The sequence below is a fragment of the Rhinichthys klamathensis genome, unplaced genomic scaffold, assembly GCF_029890125.1.
Source record: "Rhinichthys klamathensis goyatoka isolate OS25496 unplaced genomic scaffold, OSU_Roscu_1.1 h1tg000127l_1, whole genome shotgun sequence".
In the NCBI taxonomy this organism is placed as follows: Eukaryota; Metazoa; Chordata; class Actinopteri; order Cypriniformes; family Leuciscidae; genus Rhinichthys; species Rhinichthys klamathensis.
Genome location: NW_026606664.1, coordinates 494063 through 514166, shown reverse-complemented (window position 1 = coordinate 514166; position 20104 = coordinate 494063). Strand labels below are relative to the sequence as shown.

The 20104-nt window shown below is 38.9% G+C and overlaps 3 protein-coding genes across 3 annotated transcripts; 1 reads left to right on the top strand and 2 right to left on the bottom strand.

Annotated features, from left to right (window-relative positions):
- The first annotated feature begins 2144 nt into the window (after nucleotides 1–2144).
- On the top strand, nucleotides 2145–5242 carry peak3 (PEAK family member 3). Its single transcript, XM_056256378.1, has 4 exons — nucleotides 2145–2420; nucleotides 2590–2741; nucleotides 3152–3663; nucleotides 4084–5242. Exons 1-4 carry the CDS (start codon nucleotides 2341–2343, stop codon nucleotides 5152–5154), a joined length of 1815 nt encoding a protein of 604 aa, XP_056112353.1. The 5' UTR covers nucleotides 2145–2340; the 3' UTR covers nucleotides 5155–5242.
- Nucleotides 5243–5816: 574 nt separating this feature from the next.
- oaz1a (ornithine decarboxylase antizyme 1a) lies at nucleotides 5817–10640 on the bottom strand. Its single transcript, XM_056256377.1, is given in 6 exon segments — nucleotides 5817–6446; nucleotides 6527–6612; nucleotides 6710–6885; nucleotides 8170–8256; nucleotides 8258–8303; nucleotides 10459–10640. Coding segments are annotated over 6 exon segments (645 nt in total). The 5' UTR covers nucleotides 10578–10640; the 3' UTR covers nucleotides 5817–6315.
- Nucleotides 10641–12967: 2327 nt separating this feature from the next.
- On the bottom strand, nucleotides 12968–16719 carry amh (anti-Mullerian hormone). The gene is made up of 7 exons (XM_056256376.1): nucleotides 16250–16719; nucleotides 15394–15687; nucleotides 15112–15281; nucleotides 14778–14889; nucleotides 14557–14692; nucleotides 13979–14409; nucleotides 12968–13418 (listed from the first exon to the last, which is right to left on the bottom strand). Exons 1-7 carry the CDS (start codon nucleotides 16365–16367, stop codon nucleotides 12997–12999), a joined length of 1683 nt encoding a protein of 560 aa, XP_056112351.1. The 5' UTR covers nucleotides 16368–16719; the 3' UTR covers nucleotides 12968–12996.
- Between the last annotated feature and the right edge of the window lie 3385 nt (nucleotides 16720–20104).

Sequence of the window (20104 nt, the reverse complement as noted above, 5' to 3'; positions counted from 1 at the left end):
TGAATAAGCGACATCTAGCAGCGAAACTTACATACTGTGCCTTTAAATTCTGTCTGACAATGCTTTTAATGTTTGATACATATATTATTTTTTGCTGAACGATCCAGCGCCACCTAAAGGTCTGTTTAATACATTGTTTTTTATTTTGAAATTTAAACATATCACACCTGAACATAAAAACTTTTAGGGCATCTTATTCTTAAGCATTCAATAAACCGACGTTTAGTTTAACTGAAATGCTTGCAGTTGTTTTAGAAAAAAATATGTATCCATTTTATAGCCTACTTTTAAAGGGATACTCCACTTTTTTTGGAAATAGGCTCATTTTACAACTCCCCCAGAGTTAAACTGTTGAGTTTTACCGTTTTTGAATCCATTCAGCCGATCTCCGGTTCTGGCGGTACCACTTTTAGCATAGCTTAGCATACATCATTGAAGTGGACAAGACCATTAGCATTTCTAAAAAAAAAATGACCAAAGTGTTTCGATATTTTTCCTATTTAAAACTTGACTCTTCTGTAGTTACATCGTGCACTAAGACCGACGGAAAATGTAAAGTTGCGATTTTCTAGGCTGATATGGCTAGAAACTATACTCTCATTCCTGCGTAATAATCAAGAAACTTTACTGCCGTACCATGAGTGCAGCAGGCGTAATGATATGACGCAGCGCCTGAAAATAGGCTACCGTCCGTCAACACAACGGAACTATTTTCAGGCGCTTCGTCATATCATTACACCTGCTGCTCGGAGATCGGCTGAATGGATTCAAAAACGGTAAAACTCAACAGTTTAACTCTGGGGGAGTTGTAAAATGAGCCTATTTCCAAAAAAAGTGGAGTATCCCTTTAAGAGCATTAAAAAACCCACAAAAAAAACCCTATAAGCAATATGTATGTGATTTTGCAAAAAAAAAAAAAAATGTTTTCAGAATGCATGGCTAATTTTGAATGGCTGTGAATGGAGAAAGATAATTTATACAGATGGTGTAGTTACAACACCTACCAGCAGGGGTATAAAATATTCAATTGCATATGACCCAACCACACTCTTATCATTATTCAGAATTCAGAAGTGATTTTTTTTACCAATAGACACTTAACTTGACAACTTTTTATCTGGTTCTACCTTCTGGGTTGGGTTTTGGTTCGGGTTCTACCTTCTGGGTTGGGTTTTGGTTCCTACTAAGTTTTTATTAGACTTAGACTTTTTGCTCCTGCTTTTGCCACTCAATAAAGCTGCTTTGGGATATTGTGCATTGTTAAAAGTGCTGTGTAAATGGTGCAATCCAATTGAACTGAATCATCTGAAGTTCAGTTTAACTGAACTGAATCCAGTCTTTATCAGGCCCATTCCAAAATCAGGCACACAAGGGCTGCGTCCAAAATCGCATACTCTCCTGACTTTGCGACTGTTTAAAAAGTACATTCTATATAAGTGTGTGTATGAATGTAATCTAGACGTCCTAAATTCGCCCTTGATGTCATTATCATGTGACCTATAGTTGTTGCGTCACTTCCCTGCCATTTACAAATCCTCTCCTGTGGCCTTATCGGATAGTAAAGTGTAGCCTATGCACACTTAAGAATCTCACTGAAAGTAGTTGGTCATCCGGGTACTTTTTGCCTACTCTTTAATGAGTACTGTGAATTCGGACATACTTCTTTTGTCACACTGTTTTTCACCTACTAGTAAGGAAGTATGCAATTTCTGATTTGTGATCTCAAGTCATGTTTGAGGTTGCTTATTGTTTATAAAGGGACAACAGCATCCTCTAGTGACTGAAAGATGACAGTGTATGATGATCACTCTATCACTGGTATCTTGCAGTGTTTGTCTCCAAGCAACTTTGCAAGGAGTTTATAACTAGTGTGCTTTAAGTTGCTTAGTTACATGTTCTGTTGAAAACACAAATAAAATATCGAAATAAAAAAAAATCCTCCGATTTATAGAAATGCTCAGTAAGATTAAAAACGTTTAGATTCAACTTTAATTCACTTTAGATTAGATTCATGTTTGACACAAACTAAGCACAGTGCATGAGCACAATGCAAATAAACATGTCATCCCATCCCATGACAGTAAAAGGTACTAATCTAGAACTTACAAAAACTGGTTCCTTATTTTAAAATGTCCTATTTGAAAGTACAGAGAACAGATGTGCACAAAATGCACTCAGCTTTTCCGCTGCCAACCTCAGATGCTAGATATGCTGCTGTGGCAATGTGAGTTGAGATAACTGTGTGTGTGCTAATGCACTAGAAGAAAACTACAGGAACTGACATTTGTAGGAGGGTGAAGCACATTCACGGACGCTCTCACTGTCACACGCTAAACTACAATGGATCAAGCAACAGACTACACTCTCCTGGGAGCGTCAGGAGGGGCATCGCCACCTGCACTGCCCATCAAACAGCGCAGGTAAGAAATACTAGTGTTATGACTTGACATGCTATTGTGATACAGGAAACACCATACCACGAAAGTTACTTGTTGCTCAGTATAATGAAATGCAAATGAAGCAGGTCTAGCCCAGTAATTTGTTCTGTTGTTTCTGTATCTCTGTGAACTTGCATGTGTGCATGTTTAGGAGCAAGTCATCTTCAAGCTCCATCCAGGATCTAGATCTGAAGGTGGGAGATCTACTCTTGTCTGGACCACAGACACCTGTGTCTCCATTTGCTGAAGTGTTCACCCCTACTTACTGCAATGCAGCCCACTGTCCAATACACCATCGCTATGGTGAGAACTTATAATGTCTGGCATTGTCTGGAAGAACCTGGTGTGTTTGTAAAGTGTAATACAAAAAGGTTAGATTTGCAGCAATGATAAGGATCTTAGTAAAATGAGAACTTGATTCTGTATCGTTTCACATGCATAGCCTTCCTCATTTCTGGTTATGTTTTTTGTTGTTTTTACACTTTTTTCTTTTACATAAGTACTTTGAGGGAAGTAACACCTGAAACCAATACAGTAAGCCACTAGACAAACAACTAAACCACGCAGAGTCTGTGTCTCACGGCATTGTGGAAACAGAGAGTTTCCACAAAATTTCATTTCATTGTTCCATAACACATGACATCCACCGCATCTGAGAATGCATGTGTTTGCTCTACTGCTAGAAGTAATTTTGACCTTATTGTGTTGCTCAGAAAATCACCAGGCAAGATTCTTCTCAGATCAAACTCCTCCTCCAGTACCCAAAAAGAGTCTGAAGAGAACCCTATCCCTCCCAGCGGAGGCTCTGGACCCATCTTACCATGATCATACAGGAACCTACAACTATGAAAATCCATTATACATGATAGCACCATTCCATGGCACACTTACACTACAAGAGGAAGAGGTACAAGAGGAGCTACATCAAGCCCCGTCCTTGCACAGAGTGAACTTTGATACACCAGATGAGCAACTTCAAAGACTCTTCAGAAGCTTCCAGAGCCATGAGCAAGTTTCCATGGGTATTCAAGAGTGTTATCTTCAGTTTCTCAGGAACTCATTGCAAAACATTGAATCGAGCATCTTCCTAAATGAACAGGAAATGGAGATGGCAAAGACTTCTCAGCCTAATGACTTTATATTGTGTGAGGAGCAGTGGACGGAGAGGGATGCTTTCTACTTGGTGCGTTGTTCGAAGATTCCCGGGAGACTGTTTTCAGCAAAGGTAAGGACATCATCACTGCAATTACAAACGGTGACCAATCTAAATTAGATGTACAAGGACTCTAGTTAGGTACTGTAGCAATCCGCAATTGTGTATTTTGTGCACAGGGGTTTTAAATCCAAAGATCTAAGTAGGCCATTAACGATTCCCAGGCCGAGCCCCATGAACCACAAGCAGAATGCGCACCCTTATAAGGCAACCCTAGCTTGCAGTACAAAACCCTCAAACCACACTTCCTTCATCATGCCAGGTGTTGAGAAACAGCACCAACAGTTTGACATGTGCTATGTAGATTTAGGGGCAAGTATTTAGCCACAATGCAACAGTTTTTGGGTAAAGGAGTAGAGAATCCTACATGTTGCATGTTACTGAATAAAAGAAAATGAGTATTTTGAATACAACTCCTAAATGTTTCGGCAGGTTCACAGAGAAGATTTGGTATCAGATTGTGCTATATCCATGCCGCATCCTAACATTGAGCAAGGAGTGCTCCATTTCCCACAATGCACCGCTACGGATAAAACTTCCACCTTGCAGCATGCTGAGACAACTTCAGAGCCTTCACATGGGGACACCACTGAGGTGTGCCAACAGCAAACAGTAGCGGATCTTCTAGAGAAAGGTTTTAGTGTGACTGTGGTAAGAGACTTTCCATTGGGAACACTGGAGGACTTTGTTAAGGAAGGACACTTTTTGCACTCCAGCCTTCCTGAGGTTTATGAGAGGAGGCTTTGTCTTCTTGCGCTCCAGTTGGTACTAGGACTACAGCAGCTGGGGCATTTTAAAGTAATTAACAGGGAACTGAAACCACAGAGTGCGACTTTAGTGTGGCCTCATATCACTAGCAAGGGGGCTGACACTTGGGAATACCCTAGTAAAATGAAGAAGGTAATGGACAGGAATATAGACACTTCCAAAGGTACACCCGGGATCACGGTGACCGAAGAGCTAATACACAAAACTGAGATTTGTCAAACTTTATGGGAGAAGTGGGGCACCCCTCGTTTGGTCCTGAAAAGCCATTTTGATGACAAAGTTTTTCAAGAAGCAACATCCCAAGAGTTCCAGTTGGGGACTTTGCTGAGGTACTGCCTACATCTCACTGATGGTTGCTCATCCACGTCGAAGGTGCCACAAGACACTCCATACACTCCAGGATTGCTGTGGCTGGTCACCCAGCTTACATCTGAGAAACCTGGGCTACTATTGGCCGATGTGGTGGGTGTCCTCCAGGCCTTACTTTGGGGTCCACGACAGGGACTTTTTCAGCAGAACCAACTGGAGAGCTCTGTGTTTTCTAATTGGCTGCTACTTAAGCGGTCTCTTTTAGTCCTCAAGCTTGCTGAGAAGGGACTCTTTCAGGACCAATATGGCTTGGACTGGGAAGACTATCTCTGCCTGCAATATCTATCCCTTACTGACCCCAAGACAATGCATAACATTACTGAACACATGGGCCTTCATGACTTTTTTAAACCTGCTGAACATTAAAATGCAAATGTTAATGACAACAATTGTCAGATAGGGAGACTTAGATATAACTGTTGACTTATGTAGCTATATAACCTAAATTAAGTTTTTAAATTAGATAATTTGAGCATATTTGTTATTCATGTACTGCTGTATACTTAAAACCTTGAAGAAAAAAACTAATATTTGTACAGAGGCCCACACATGACATGAGAACAAATGCTTAATTCAGGGGCAAGATAACATTTTTTCTGCATGTTTTAGTTAAATTGAAGCCACATTTGATTTAATTCCTTTTTCCATAACAATTTTTACCTCCCCCATGTAATGTGCATGCACTTTGTACATATGTATTACTATTATTTTTTTCACCTACTGCTTCTGGCTACAAAATTACCATGTGAAACACTTGTTATATATTAAACTGTTATCATATTTCACAGGGAGCAGATTATAGCCAATGTACAGTAAAGGCCTCTCCAATATATATATAATGTATTATTACAAAACCAGCTTTTTGTTGGTTGACCTTGTGGAGTTTACTTATTAACAATACCTGGAAAAATTAGCATTACAAAACTTCAGGGGTGAGAAGGACAATAAAGCGTTCTGAAAACCCAGTGAGACACGGTCTAATAATTTACATTATGCATGTGGACATGAAAAGAGGTAGCAAAACCAAGTCGGTGTTGTAGGGTGAGCATTTTTTATTCTGCACACAGTAGGAAACATGCAGACAAATCCTATTGAAGTCATAACGAACTCAAATTCATGCACACATTAAGAAAGCACTTGAAGCCACCAGTAAAGAAATCAATATCAGCAATAAAAACCATGATTCTACATACATTGTTGCTTGAGATCTTAACCATAAATATTATGTTCTAAAAATGATCAGTGTGGGAATGGGTGAAAGGGAATCAGCAAATAATCCAATTACATTGAAAGTTAAGCCCAGTGATAATGGCTTAAAAACTAATGGTCAGTTCAGAAATGTGTTTACACTAGTGCAAATACGACTGAAAATACAGCACAACCCTTATAATAACTACAATGTAGTGATTAACAGGAAAAAAAAAAAAAGGTCAATTTGACAGTCATACTGTTTCTTTTAATGGTGAGATACAGCATGTTGGGTGAGATACAGCATAGTTATTAGAAGCAAAATGTGATTGATAAGCTTTATTCGTCACTATCGGTGTCTCTTTCGATGCTGTAAGCCATGAAGAAAGCGTCGGGGCGGGTTGGGACGAGGGGATGACCCGGTCTCACAATCTCAAAGCCCATGAAACTGAATGTCCGCAGCAGCGATGCTGGAGATGGTAGCAGAAAGGGTTAAAAATAGGCCCAACTAACTCAAAAGGCATGAAGGGAGATAAGCCATAATCCTTACCTCTGTCATCTCGGTTCTTATGGAAGCAGATGAAAACATGATCAACCTGTAACTTCTCCTCTGCAAACTCCAGCAAGAGTGAAAAACTGTTGCAAAATAACAGAACAAGTTTGAGCCAAAATTAACTTTTTCAGTAGGGACAAGGGAGAAAAGAAACCACAAGATAACGTTAATTTGACTTGCCTATCTTTGCTCCCTTCCGGGAGGACACCAGTGGGGATTTCGATGTAAAGGTTTGCCCCTTTTAGTGCCCCCCTCCAAACTAAGTGCTTGCTCACAGAGCAGCGGCGCTCAAAAAGCAAAAACCGTACACGGCTGTTCAACGTGGGGGCTTCCTCAAGAACCAGTAACTGAGCATCCTACAAAGAGGACACAAATACAGTTATATGCATGCACTCATGGGCAATTACTGCTGTACAGTCATTTAACAAATTGTAGCAATGGAAGACATTCAAATCATTAACATGACAAGTCAGGTGAGATGGAATGTCCAACCTCATTTTTCATAAGTTATGAGATTAATACGTAGATAAGATATGACCCTTGCACAGAGAGATAACAGCATACATCATGCAAACACTATCTTAAAGCAGAATACATTCTAAAGACTCAAGGCCCATTCACACAAAGAATAATAACTATAAAGATAACTATTAGCATTCACACCAGCAGACGATATCGTTCGGTTTATTATAAACACTAGCTAGGGCTGTGCCAGTAAACTTGACAACCACACCACCGGTGGCTGAGTAGCACCGGCGGTGGTGCACCAAAACACTTTTTTTGTATGTGAATGCCATTTAACATGAATGACACGAATGAAGCACAAAGCGGTGTTTACTAAAGAAATGTTACATCGCAGCCATGGAAATATTTGGGTTCATGACGAATGGGAGTTGTGCGTGAGCCCATAGATTTCAACTTTGTATTCTGGTTTACGATCTGGTCACCCCGATTATCAGGGAATTTAACAATGGTCCATTAGTTATTCCACTGGACATGGAATCTCATTTCTTTTCCCAAATCTTCACTCACGTCTCACCCATTTTAGAAGGGGATTATAAACGTTTCTTCCTTGGTTCGCTTTTAATTAGGTCTATTACATTCACATTCTTTACTGTGGTAAAGTAGAAAAACACTGTAGGACAGATAGCCTACATTTTTACTTGCACGTCAAGTTCTTTAACACGGTTTGTGCTTATTAGATATGGGTAAGATCATCAAGTTTATTTGTAGACCGCGTTTCACACATGAGGGTGATTTTAGTTTAATCAAACATAGCCTAAATAACTTGTGGAAGATAAAATTTGCTCTTCAGACCTTTTACAAGTAGAAAACATGACAATATCAGAAAAGAGAATGACCGTCTCTTTCCTGTTCATGTCTCACATCCCATATGACGCGGCTTTGTGTGGAAATATAAAACAAATAATATAATAAAGTTAAATGTTTAAAAAAAGCATTTAAGTAACCATTATTTACTGATATTTCAATGCTTTACAGGTAAACTGTCTGTTTCTTTGAAAGAATTGCTCAAATAAACATGCATGTCTGTTACGAAATAGATGTTTGAACCTCGTTTATCATTATTTTTATTTCAAAACAACCCCTGTCTTTCATGTGACCCAAACCTCTGCACTCACAGAATAGAATAGCTTAGCTGAAAGACTGTGATCCCGCTGATCCTTCCCTCGCCCACCTGGGATCTTCAGGGGTGGGTGAGGGACATCAGGAACACCACAGAGGCCCCGGACACGGGTTACTGCAGCGATGGGAACTGTAACCAGGAAACACAACAACATACTTGTTAACAGAGAGCATGACATCAGCATATAATGGGAAAAAATTAATGAACAATAGACTAGCAAGTTCCAATAGCTCAACTGGTAGAGCATGACGGCAATCCCAAAGGTTCCATAACCTGGGTAGGTTACAACATTGGCTTGGCTTTTGGCTTGCTTAGGGACATTTAATATTCAACAATATTATTGATCTGCCTTAAGGTGGACAATGATGCAATTTTCTTCTAGAAACAAATTGTTGTATTATTTTCATGTTATCACTGAAGCTGCTTTGATACAATCTGTATTGTAAAAAGCGCTATATAAATAAAGGTGACTTGGATAAAATGTTTAAATATTTTTTTGTACATATAATTTAGAGAGACAGTAGCTGTCTGACAAGGTGAGGAAGCAACATGATGCCTTTAATCCATTTAAATGTCACAAAATAAAACCTGGTTAACAACTTTCTACAAAGACATGATTTTTTTCCCCCAACACAAAGAGCATTATAACAGAATACACAAGGTTTTATTTTTTTCTAATTAGGGTAGCTTGAATGAAAATATTAGTTTTATTCACACTTTCCAACTATACATTTTACTATTAGCATCCACACCAGCAGACAATATCGTTCAAATTACGTGCTGCAGTTTTGTGAATGCAAATCTTTAATAACCAGATCAAAACTGAATGGATGCATCTGGGAAACCTCATATCAATTCAGTACCACATGTGAGGGCAGTTTTGGTCTTCTGTGTGTCCCACTGAAAACAGCCTAATAAACCCTGAAGCCAGATTACCTTACAACCTTATTCTCCACTCACATGGGACATAGCGAGCCCGTTACAGATGCTGGGTAATGTGGGAGGGGATGAGTGGTGGTTACACAACAGCCTGTAGCAGGTGAATGAACACCAACATTTAGACTGAGTAAAAGGAGTTAATTTAAGACCTGTGATTTGTGAGGTTGCTGCATTTAAGTCATAAATAGACAATATTATGGTCCAACCAAAAAGGATTCAGGAGGTAGTAACGGTTACAAAAACCCTATATATGCACCCGTGCAAGTTAAGACATGCCCAAGTTACATCTAAAAATCACAAAGCAGAAAATAATTTTCAGATGGAATAAGCCACATTTTCCTTGATACTTGCTCATTTTACATAAGATTCATAAAACACTAAATAGATTTTTCATACTAAACTTAGGGATTCACTGAGCGGTTTTAAATCAGGTAGACTTTTAATACTAGTACATTAAAGGAAAACTTGAAATAGTATTAAGTTTTCTGAATTACTTAATCTTTTAAAAACATCATGGTTCTCCATTCAATTCAGCAACGACGCATGATGAACAAACAAGGGGAGATGGGCGAGGCGACGTTTAAAAGATTAGCACATTACAATCCGCTTCAAAACGGGTTAGACATATTGTGGGAAGTTTCTCGTTTAAATGAGAAATAAAATTCTTACTCAATATATTATACATAAAACATCCGCTTATCAGTGACACAAAAGCAAGTATCCTGACTGTTTTCGCTTTGCCAGCTAACGTTAGCATTGCAACGTTAGCCACCTCGCGAACACCTAACGTAACTTACACGTCAATCACTTGTTGAGCTGTGCGACACCTGAATAAATGCGATAAACTGTCTATAAAATTAAGTCATAAATAAAATGTTATGAGGTTAGATAACGAGGTTTAAAAGACCTATGACTGGCTCGAAATCCAAACTGAGACAGCATCTAACATTAACGTTACAGCTAAAGGTATTTAAAAAGACGTTGGAAATAACGACAGTTTGAAATGGTGATTTGGACGTTTCTCGAATGTTCTACGAACGCGAAAACCTGTTACCTGGCAACAGGCCCGTCAATCATTCTAGCCAATGACTGACAACACAATCCCACCTGAATTGCGAGGCTCTCACGTGATATTTAACAATAATTCTTTATTTTTAATGAACTTCACTGAAAAGAGTTTAGACAGATGGATAGACGTAGGTCTCATTCTGCTAGCAAAAAAAAACAAAAACAATAAAGGCGTACAAACATTACAGTGCATTTCGTCATATAATTTAAAGCACGCTAGGCTGTACTGCTAAAACAAGGCCTCAAACAAGCGAGCTGCATTAAAGTCCCACATTACCTTTCATTCTCGGGTTTATTACGGGTCATTTCGATCAATGGCATCTTGGATATATTACTCTCTTTTTCTCTGACAAAACAGTGGCTATTCAGGATCGTCTGGAGGTTGGATTTAACCATCCGGCCAACGTCAAGGCCCGACTCTTCTCTGTCCGTGCTCCGACTGAATGTAATGGTTGTGTAGGCCCGCAGTATTTATACTCGGAACACGATTGGGCGTGGCTTATACCTTACGTCATGCGTTCTAACAAACAAATAAGCCCCGACTGGAAATAATCAAATTAAAATAGAATGTAGTCAAATTCGCGCTGATAGGCTTATTAATGTCTGATTTATGAACTCACATTTCAGCAGTATGTAAAACTAGAACAGGATAGAATACAGGCTAATTTACAGATTTTCTAACGGAGTTACATAATCTGTCAATAATTAAGCACAATTCTCATTGTTGTTACGCACTCAACATTAGTAGCAGTGCAAGATGTACTATAACTAAGATTCCTTATAATTAATATATTACTGAATTAATTATTAACTAAAAATATGTATAATGTTTATGTAAAAATCTCAACAAAATTGTTTCTTGAGGTCGTTTGTGTTGTATGTATGTGAGCATAAATAATACCAACATTCAATTCAAGATTGCAAATAGGCCTTGCAAAATCACATGCTTGTATTTTATAATGAAGTCTCAGCTGTGCCTGTCCATCAGGGCTCGGAAGAACTTGAGACACCTCAGTTTGTTCATGCACTCATGCTTTGCCTGGTAAGAACCACGCGTTTAATACGAACTATCACTAATGCTGTTGTTTTGATTGTTTGTTCTCAGACTTATTTGCACTCAGTCATCATAGTTTTGTAGGCATACTTTCTGCAGCTGCTACTGATCCTCCTGATGTTTTGCTAGACTTACTTTTTAAGGAATTTGTGTCAATAGCAGAAGTTAAGATGTAAGTGTAAGATATGTAAAACTTCATGGACGTTTTGTGACAAACTTTCTAATCTTTTAGAAGTCCACAGAAACATCCAGAAAGGATCATCAGAGCAAGTATGTATCCCCTAACCCGCCGTGGGGTCTCTGTTGGGATTTAAAAAAATATATGCACGATTTGATTTTGAATGTCTTATTCACTGTATTAAGAGTATCACACTTCATTTCTGAGTTACTCAACCATCTCCATTCGACAGTGAAATATCGGCGCATATTTCCTGTGGAATCCTTGAGTAAGGTGCAAAATCCATGGAAAGGCATCACTCTGAACCGCTGTATATTAGTGGTCATGGTCATCGTGGTGGTCAACTCTGCGGTTGATATAGTACAAGGTGAATTCTTGAATGTGAGTCATATGCGGTTGTTTATGTGTGCATGTAAATACAGACAATTATTATCGCAAAATAAACCGTCAGCGTCTGAGGTGTCTTGTATCATCCTGAAGAGGTTTGTTTTTGATATAATTAACGATTTACTGTACATTATTCTGCTAATTTCACGGCTATATTACTATCGTTCAAAGGTTTGGGGTCAGTTAATACTTTCATATAGCAAAATGTTGAAAATACAGCTTTGCCATCAGGAATAAATAAATTAAAATAGAAAGGTTCACAATATTACTGTATTATTGGTCAAATACAGATTTGAGAAGTATAAGATTTCTATCAAAAACATTAAAATCTTAGTGTCCCCAAACTGTCACAACTGACCAATCAGTGTTTGTGTTTTAATGTGTAACAGAGACAATAGAGCCATACTTTGAAGTGACAGAAGATGAACCTGGATCAGAGCTTCAGGCCGGTGATCTGACAGCAGAGGTAAGGCTCATGTTTTTAACTGTTTTCACTTAGACCATAGTTTCTAAATGTTGCCTATTTTTGCCGTAGCCTGATTCATGGTGGGACACCTTTGCGTTTTGGAACTGGAGATCTGAGGATGAACTCGAAGAGTTTAGAAAGAAAAGGGCAGCAAGAACAAGACAGGATGGAGAGAAGGTCGGACCACGGAAGATCCGTAACAAGGAAATGGCTAAAGGAATACTCAAGGAAAGGGAATAGTCTGTAATATCCCCAAAATGGTGATTTGGATGAAATATATATATAGAAAATAAATATATAACCTTCATCTGAAATGTGATTTATATAAACCTAAAACGACCTGTAACATTTTGAGAGCATTTTCCAATTTATATAAGAAGTCATAGTGAATACATTTACATTCATTATACATATAACTGACACGGAGAAAAGCTTTATGAATATTTACTTTCATAAGCTCAGCACTGATGCAAATCTTTTAGCAGGGCATCTAATTATTTCATACAGCTAGAAGTGGTTGTTTATATAATTGAATATGTACATTTTCCCTCTAATGACCAAATTTACACTTCAAATGACAGCTTATGTTGCATGTTTACACATGTACCAGGTCATTTTGGAAAACAGAGAGCTTTATTGTGTATTTACAGGCAAAAATAAATGCAGATGTATGAGATTTTATTCATATATTGCAAATACATGAACGCATTTCAAAGAGCAAGTAAGGCCGTCAGCGACATTCACACTTGGTCGCCACCACGTTGGTTTTGAAGGAGATGTTGGTGCCCTCGCTCTCCAGCTCGATCACACACAGGTCGTCATAGTCCACCGGTACGCAGCAGAGAGAGCGATTGACAGGATGGCCGCTCTGGATATGGCTGTTAAGAAGGACGGCGTGGTTGTTGGCGTTATTCAGTGGGAAACCACACACTCCTTCGCAGTTGTTGATGTTGGCCTGGGAGGGCTCAAGAAAGAACTTCCTCAAGGACACGGTTAAGCTTTGAAGCCGACACTGACTGGGCGTTGATGGGCTGTCCTCGTCCGCTCTGGCTGCCCTCTGGGCTCTTTCCGCCTCCCAGGTACTAAGAACCGTCTGCAGGGCCTTCAGCAGCAGAACAGACCGGTACTGGGCTTCTTTGTGGTCCTTAGTCACTATAAATAAATCATAGTTTGAATGAATCATAATATTTTAGATGCAATTCAATGGTAACATATAGGGCTGGGTGATATTTTTTAATATTCATTAGCTATTAGTTTCCGTTAATACACTAGTTTCAAGATGTATAATTGTCTCGAAATTCTAGAGAATGAGATTTAAGTCAGAGATGTTTTCATAGCATTTCTGATTTAAAGTTGGCAAGACTTATTCATTATGAATCAGTTCAATCTGTTTACCGGTAGTAAAAAAATATATATATTTTTTAAAAATTTATTTTGACTTATTTCTCATTAAATCAAATCTAATTGTTGATTTGGCAATTGTTGATGGCTGTTTAGTTGAAGTCACGGTTTGTCAGAAAAAAATATTTGTGCTACCCATTATAGCACAAATATTGTCAAAATAATATAATTGATTTTTTAGCTGTATCACCCAGCCCTAGTAACACTACTGGTCAAAAGTTTGGAATAACTGATTTTTTTTTTTTTTGTCTCTTAAAGAGTGCATTCTAAATTTTGACCATTAGTGTTTATGAAAAAAATGTAATGCTCACCTGCTTCATCGTCCTCTCCATCTGGAGAAACGGCACTTAGTTCACTCAGTTTCTGGAGTCTGTCAATCACCTTTTGCCCCGCTTCCTGCTGTCTGACCAGAGCCATGGCTTCATCCAGTCTCATTCTGAGCACAGACAGCAGAGGGGAATCTAGGGTCACCTCCACTCGGTGAGTTTGTAGGCCTTGCTGCCTCTGGGGGAAGACAAATACAGTCGGCATGGAGGAGTTCACCAGTCCTGATAGGAGGGACTCTGTGGACGACACTCCAAGGCTGAGAGGTGGAAGGGAATGCAGTGTATCCAAAAAGAATGCATTTGCATCATCCTGAGGTGTCGGCCCCTCTTTCTGCTGAAGGACATCACTCAAGAACTTCTGCAGCTCGCAAAGGAAAAGAAAAGTTCTGGATGGGGGTCTCGCATCCAGTGGAATTCTGGGGAAAAGAATGAAACATTGGCAATGTTCTGAATGGAATATTAGCTTACTGAATACTGTGCCGCATATATAGTTGGTTATCTAATTGTATAATGCAGGATTAAACTAAGCAGTAAAAAAAAACTTTAGCTAGTGAATCGTTTACCCGTGATATTTTAAATGAGGTGTCCTTTGCTTATCACGGTCCGAGAGGAAAAGTAAGATCGGCCTCATTGTAGTACTGCTGCCATCCACCTTTCTCATCAACACTTCCTGAAGCTCAGACACACTGGGTTTCGAGCCTAAAATGTAACGGAAAGAGTTCAAATGGGCTGTGTGAAAGGATTCATTTGAGTAGTCTGTTTTTGTTATGAAAAATGGTCTCACCGCTTTCATCCTTCCATGCCTCAACTGTTACACTCAGCTTAAGGTGAACGTGGGCATGACTGTGTCCTCCCGTAAGAATCAGGAAACGTGTGGCCTCAGAAATGCAAACCATCTGAAAGTCAAATAACCAGAGAAAACACATCATGGCAATTTAAAATAAGCTTGGAGCCACGAGTGGTTAGCACACCCTAATTTGACATTGAGCTTTGATGCTCATGCCAGCAATATGTTCAAAATCTGGCTCGCAACATTTCCAAGACCTCCTCCCCCTTTTCATCTACCATCATAGTCAATAAAGTGTCAGAAATATAAAAATCATTATCATGAGGTTGACCTGTGTATTTGGTTGGATGGAATGACTGTTGAACGTCACTCTCAAACCGTCTCCTTTAATGGGATCGACGTTAAACAGGAGCATCACAGAAGCCGGGTTGGTCGGTTGGGCATGTCTTGGGAATGTGAGGGTTAAAGTAATCTCCCCCTCCTGCTCAGCATCCCAAACATCTATTAAAACATTAACCACAACTCATCTAATGGTGTCAACTGGACAAACATCCAACTAAAACAAGGGTTTACCTGGAAATCAAATTTATGGATCAAAGAAAAATGTATTTACCTTTAGTTGCATGAACACCCTTGAGGCCATTTCGGTTTTGTTGCACATTCTGAACTAGATATGAAACCTGGAAACCTGGTGCTCCGGGCGAACATATTCCAAAGTGCTGGAAATTAATCCTGCCCTGTTCACTCTCTCCGTTCAGGGCTGACAGGAAGTTATCAGTGGCATGACTGTGAGCTTGTTGTTCACTTGGCACATCTTCGGTGGCTTGTGTTGACTGGGCAGGTGGGCCAATTGGCTGTTCACTGGCACATGCCATATCTCTGACTTCTCGCTCATCTCCATTCAATTCTGTTGGTCAATTAGACAACCATTCATGGGCAGAAAGTGTCACCTAAAGTTATCCTTGCCCGTTTGGAGAGTCAAGTAACCCAATCCCACTCCTGCAGGGCCACCTTCCAGCAGCTAATCAAAGTCTTTAGGCTTGTTAGAACCGGCGCTGCACAGACTGATCGGTTTATGACATCAAAGTACCGAGAGAGCGATTGAAAAGCATACGGAGCCGTCTGCTCTCTAATCGCTCTTTCAACGATCAGTCTGTTCAGTCGAACAAGCCTTTTATGATCACTAGAAACTTCCAGGCAAGTGTTTCAGATCTAAACTATTCAGGAATGTGGCCCTCTGGGAGCAGGACTGGACACCCTTGCCTCAAATTTGTCAAATGATTCCTACACCCCTGCAACCACTTCAGGGAAGTCCAAAAAATATAATCAAGACGACATCAACTACTATCATAACCACATCGAAGGTACAAGATATTACTTAAGCAAGTTCATTGCTCTGTTAGAAAATTCTAAACAATTCTATTAATGCACCCTGAAACACAGGTACGGGACAAATGGAAGGGACTGACCTGATAGCGGAATGACTTTCGGGCTGTTGTCCTGCTCTTTGTGTCCCACTGTGGCACCATATGACCCAGTCGCCACAGTCAGCAACATCATCAGCCAAAATCTTGCCTGGAAAAGCATCTTCTCTCATTCATTCACAGAGAAATCCAATACTTGTTTTGGGGTGGGTCAGCCGCAGAGATGTGTTTTATACACACCTCCTCCTGCTCTCCTGAAACCAGCCAGCCAGCCAAGAAATCGCGTCCTTGGAGTAACACTGGGTATTCAAAGCATGCGAGTCAACGTGTGAATTTCAGGGGATAGTGAATGGACATCACATGCCTTTGAGCTTTGATAAGATGGAGGAGGAACTCATCCAGACAATGGAATACTGTGTAGACCCCAGCTGTAGTAGCGGATAACAGTTTGATCCAAATTGCAACAAAGTTCTATTCTTAAATTTGTACCCCCTTTCCTTATTTCATTCCCAAGGGACACAGTTAAGACTTCCCAGAGTGACTTCTTAGGGCACATTTTTGTTACCCCCCATTTTAAGTTGTCTTGTATTGCGCACCTCAGATCTGGAGGAACTTTATTTTGTTCTTGACTTGATTAAATGTCTAGGGCATATCTGGGCCGGTAACCAAAAGGGTATAGGTTTAAATCCTGCAAGGAGTGGATCCATAAACTTAAACAAGGAACCAGGACACAGTTATGTCTACATGGTTAACTTCGTACTGCAAAACTCTCGAGAGATTCACATTGGCTTAAAAGTTGCACAACTTTCTGCAAAACGTGGGTTACCATCTAGACATGATGGTTTAGTTCTCTTATTGCTAACATGGTCCCTCTGAATTAACATTCGTAGTGTATGTGCTTTTGAACCTAGGCTTGTACCATTTCCCAATGCTCCTATTTTTCCATATCTGTTTTCTGACATTAAAGGCAAAAGGCTCTTAAATCAAAAAGTGCTAAAGATTGATTTGGGTAAATTACAGAGTCAAAGGAACAGCTACAATAGTCCTCTTGTTACTCCTAGCTCAGATCTCTGGAAGACGCACAGCTGCACATGTTTTCCAGACTTTCAAGGTCCCTCTAGCGCTGGTGTGATAGATGTTTGACCAGTCCCAAGAGATAAGGCAGGTATCTTTTAGCCGAAAGAATGGCTGAGAACAGGAACAAATCACAGAGGACGAATTGCTAGATAGTTTACCATATCTGGAATTCTTGAAGTACAAGGGGTATTTCTTAAATGCTTACAACCATACTCTGGTTTTTGTATTATGTGTGATGCGTTTTTACAGAACTCAAACACTTTTGTATTTTAAAAGCTGTAATTTGATTATATAATGATACATCAATTTGCAAGTGATCTCTTATTACATTCACAGGCTGTATAAATATTTCTCAAGTCTATTTTAGGTCTGTTTTGCAAGAACACAAAAGAACACAAGGTTAATTTATTTTTCTTTTTTATTTGATATTGCACGGGATTTCAGCAATTTTCATTGTATTTCAACACCATTGCATTCTATTCAAATTATATTCAACAAGTATCATCTTTACCTATCAGCAGGCCCACATGGAATATGCAGCCACAGAAAGGACATTAATAAATGATCACGTGTAGTGACCTTCACAAAGGTCATTTGCATTGCCTCTGATTATTTTTAAATTGGGTTGTAATTGTTTTATTGCTAAATTACCGTTGCCAGCTGGACATTAATCTTTGTACATTATGCAAGTAAGGCAATGAAAAAAAAAATGGATCAAACTGAGCTTTTATTAGAAACACTATTAACAAAAAGCTGAGATTTAAAACCTTCTCAACTAAATTCTTTTTGATTAAAAGCACCAACACAAATCTGACACCGCAAAAGTTTGCTGTTGTTACACAATTATCCTGTGATATTTCTGCTGAACAATGAAAAAACATAAGAATGTGATTAATTGAAAATAGGAATGCATATCTTTCAAATTCATTCTAATAACTTAAAAAGGGCAAATTACGACCTTTGAGATGACGTATTAAAAATGACTGTTCAGTGGAACTTTCTATAACAGGTAATGTGCAGTAAAGCAAATTCATTTTCATTTATATCTGTCAGCTAGCCAATATTTTCAACATTCCCTTTTAATATGCAAAACTATTAAAGCCAGAACTGATGTTCCTGAGACACTAGACCAACCTATATGAATTTACATATTTAGACATCTAAATTTACATAGTCAAAACATATTTGTAAATCTATTTATAACATGCGAAAGGACTTGAGTTGCCTTTTGCAACGCACAACCTTAAACACGTACCTGAGAAAAAGCAACATCCAAGAATTACGATCTGTTATCCTTTTAAATAGCTTAACATCGATTTCAAGAAGAGCTTAATTTCCACCCTAACAGGAGACAGCATCTGGACAAAAGAGTTCAAATGAGACGTCACAAAGCAAAGCTTGCAATGACGTTTATTAAATGTTTACCCCTCACAATGTAAGATGCATGAATTTCATAGCTGCATTTTCCTTGTTTAAAGTGTAGGAGAGCACCATCATACTGTTCTGAAGAGTATCCAAATGCTCAGGATTATGAAATCATAATAAAACCATCATTGATAAACAGTCGCAAAGATATTCAAAACACAAAATGGCCAATAAAACAGGTAACATTAACATTGACTATTAATTACAACAAAAAAATACCCTCAGTGCTGGTAACAATTAATTCATTTAATGGTCAATATCCTATTTCAATAAAATGTCCTCATGTTAATTGGACAGAGAGACCATTTAAACATTTTTTTTAAATATTATTATACACCATAGTCTATTAAACAGCATTCTGACTAAAGCTTAGGTGAGGTTGATTTTTCCTTGAGCACATACTTGAGCAACAAAACACACGATAAAAAGAAATAAGGACGCAAAAGAATGAGGAAGTCAACTCCTGCTTTGTCTTCAAGTTGACAATGTTGCACGCCAATGACTATTTTGACAACGCTGAAATAGCTAGTGATAGACCGATATATCGGGCAGGCGGAAATCGCAAAAATTTCGTCCACACAATGTAAGTCAATGGGGTCCAAATTTTGGACCCCATTGACTTTCACAGTATGGTCAAAATGGTTTTCTGCATTTTTCAAAATATCTTTTTTGTGTGTGTTCTGCAGAAGAAATTAAGTCCTAGAGGTTTGGAACAACATGAATGACAACAGAATGTTCATTTTTGTGTGAACCATCCATTTAATTCTCCAAATATTGAATATATGCCATTAAATCTGCTACTGGCCAGTCTATTCTCTAGATATGCTATTAATTATTCCAAAAGTCATTGGAAAACCCATATCGGTCGACCACTAGTACTAGCCCACTGACAAAAACACTAGCGATCTCTACAACCGGTCACATCAGAACAACTTCACATCACCACGATACGTAATAGGCTCAAACTCTAGGTTACACAATGCAATGCACTCTAGGACAGGCTTTGATAGTGGATTGTAGGTTTTGGTATGGGCATAATTGGTCTATTTGACATCCATGTGAACAGCAGCGCCAAGTTTGTGTAAGATGAAGCTGTTTGTGTTACATTGCGAAGAAATCGACGATTTTAAGAAACAGCACCAAGCCGCACGGGCCAAGACGGTAGGCAAATAGGCTTAGCACACTTTATCCTTACGAGAAACTAAAATCTTAAGGAACTAAATGCCAGTTGGCACCAGTTTGCCAAATGTATTATTCAAAGCATTCACTACCTGTCACACAGGTCGATGTTGGAGCACCATTGAAGTAAATACATTTAAATAAAAAAAAAAAATCATCCTATAAAGTTCTGCAATGTACTTTCATGCTTCTTTAAGGTAAATTAAGACGAAAAGGTGT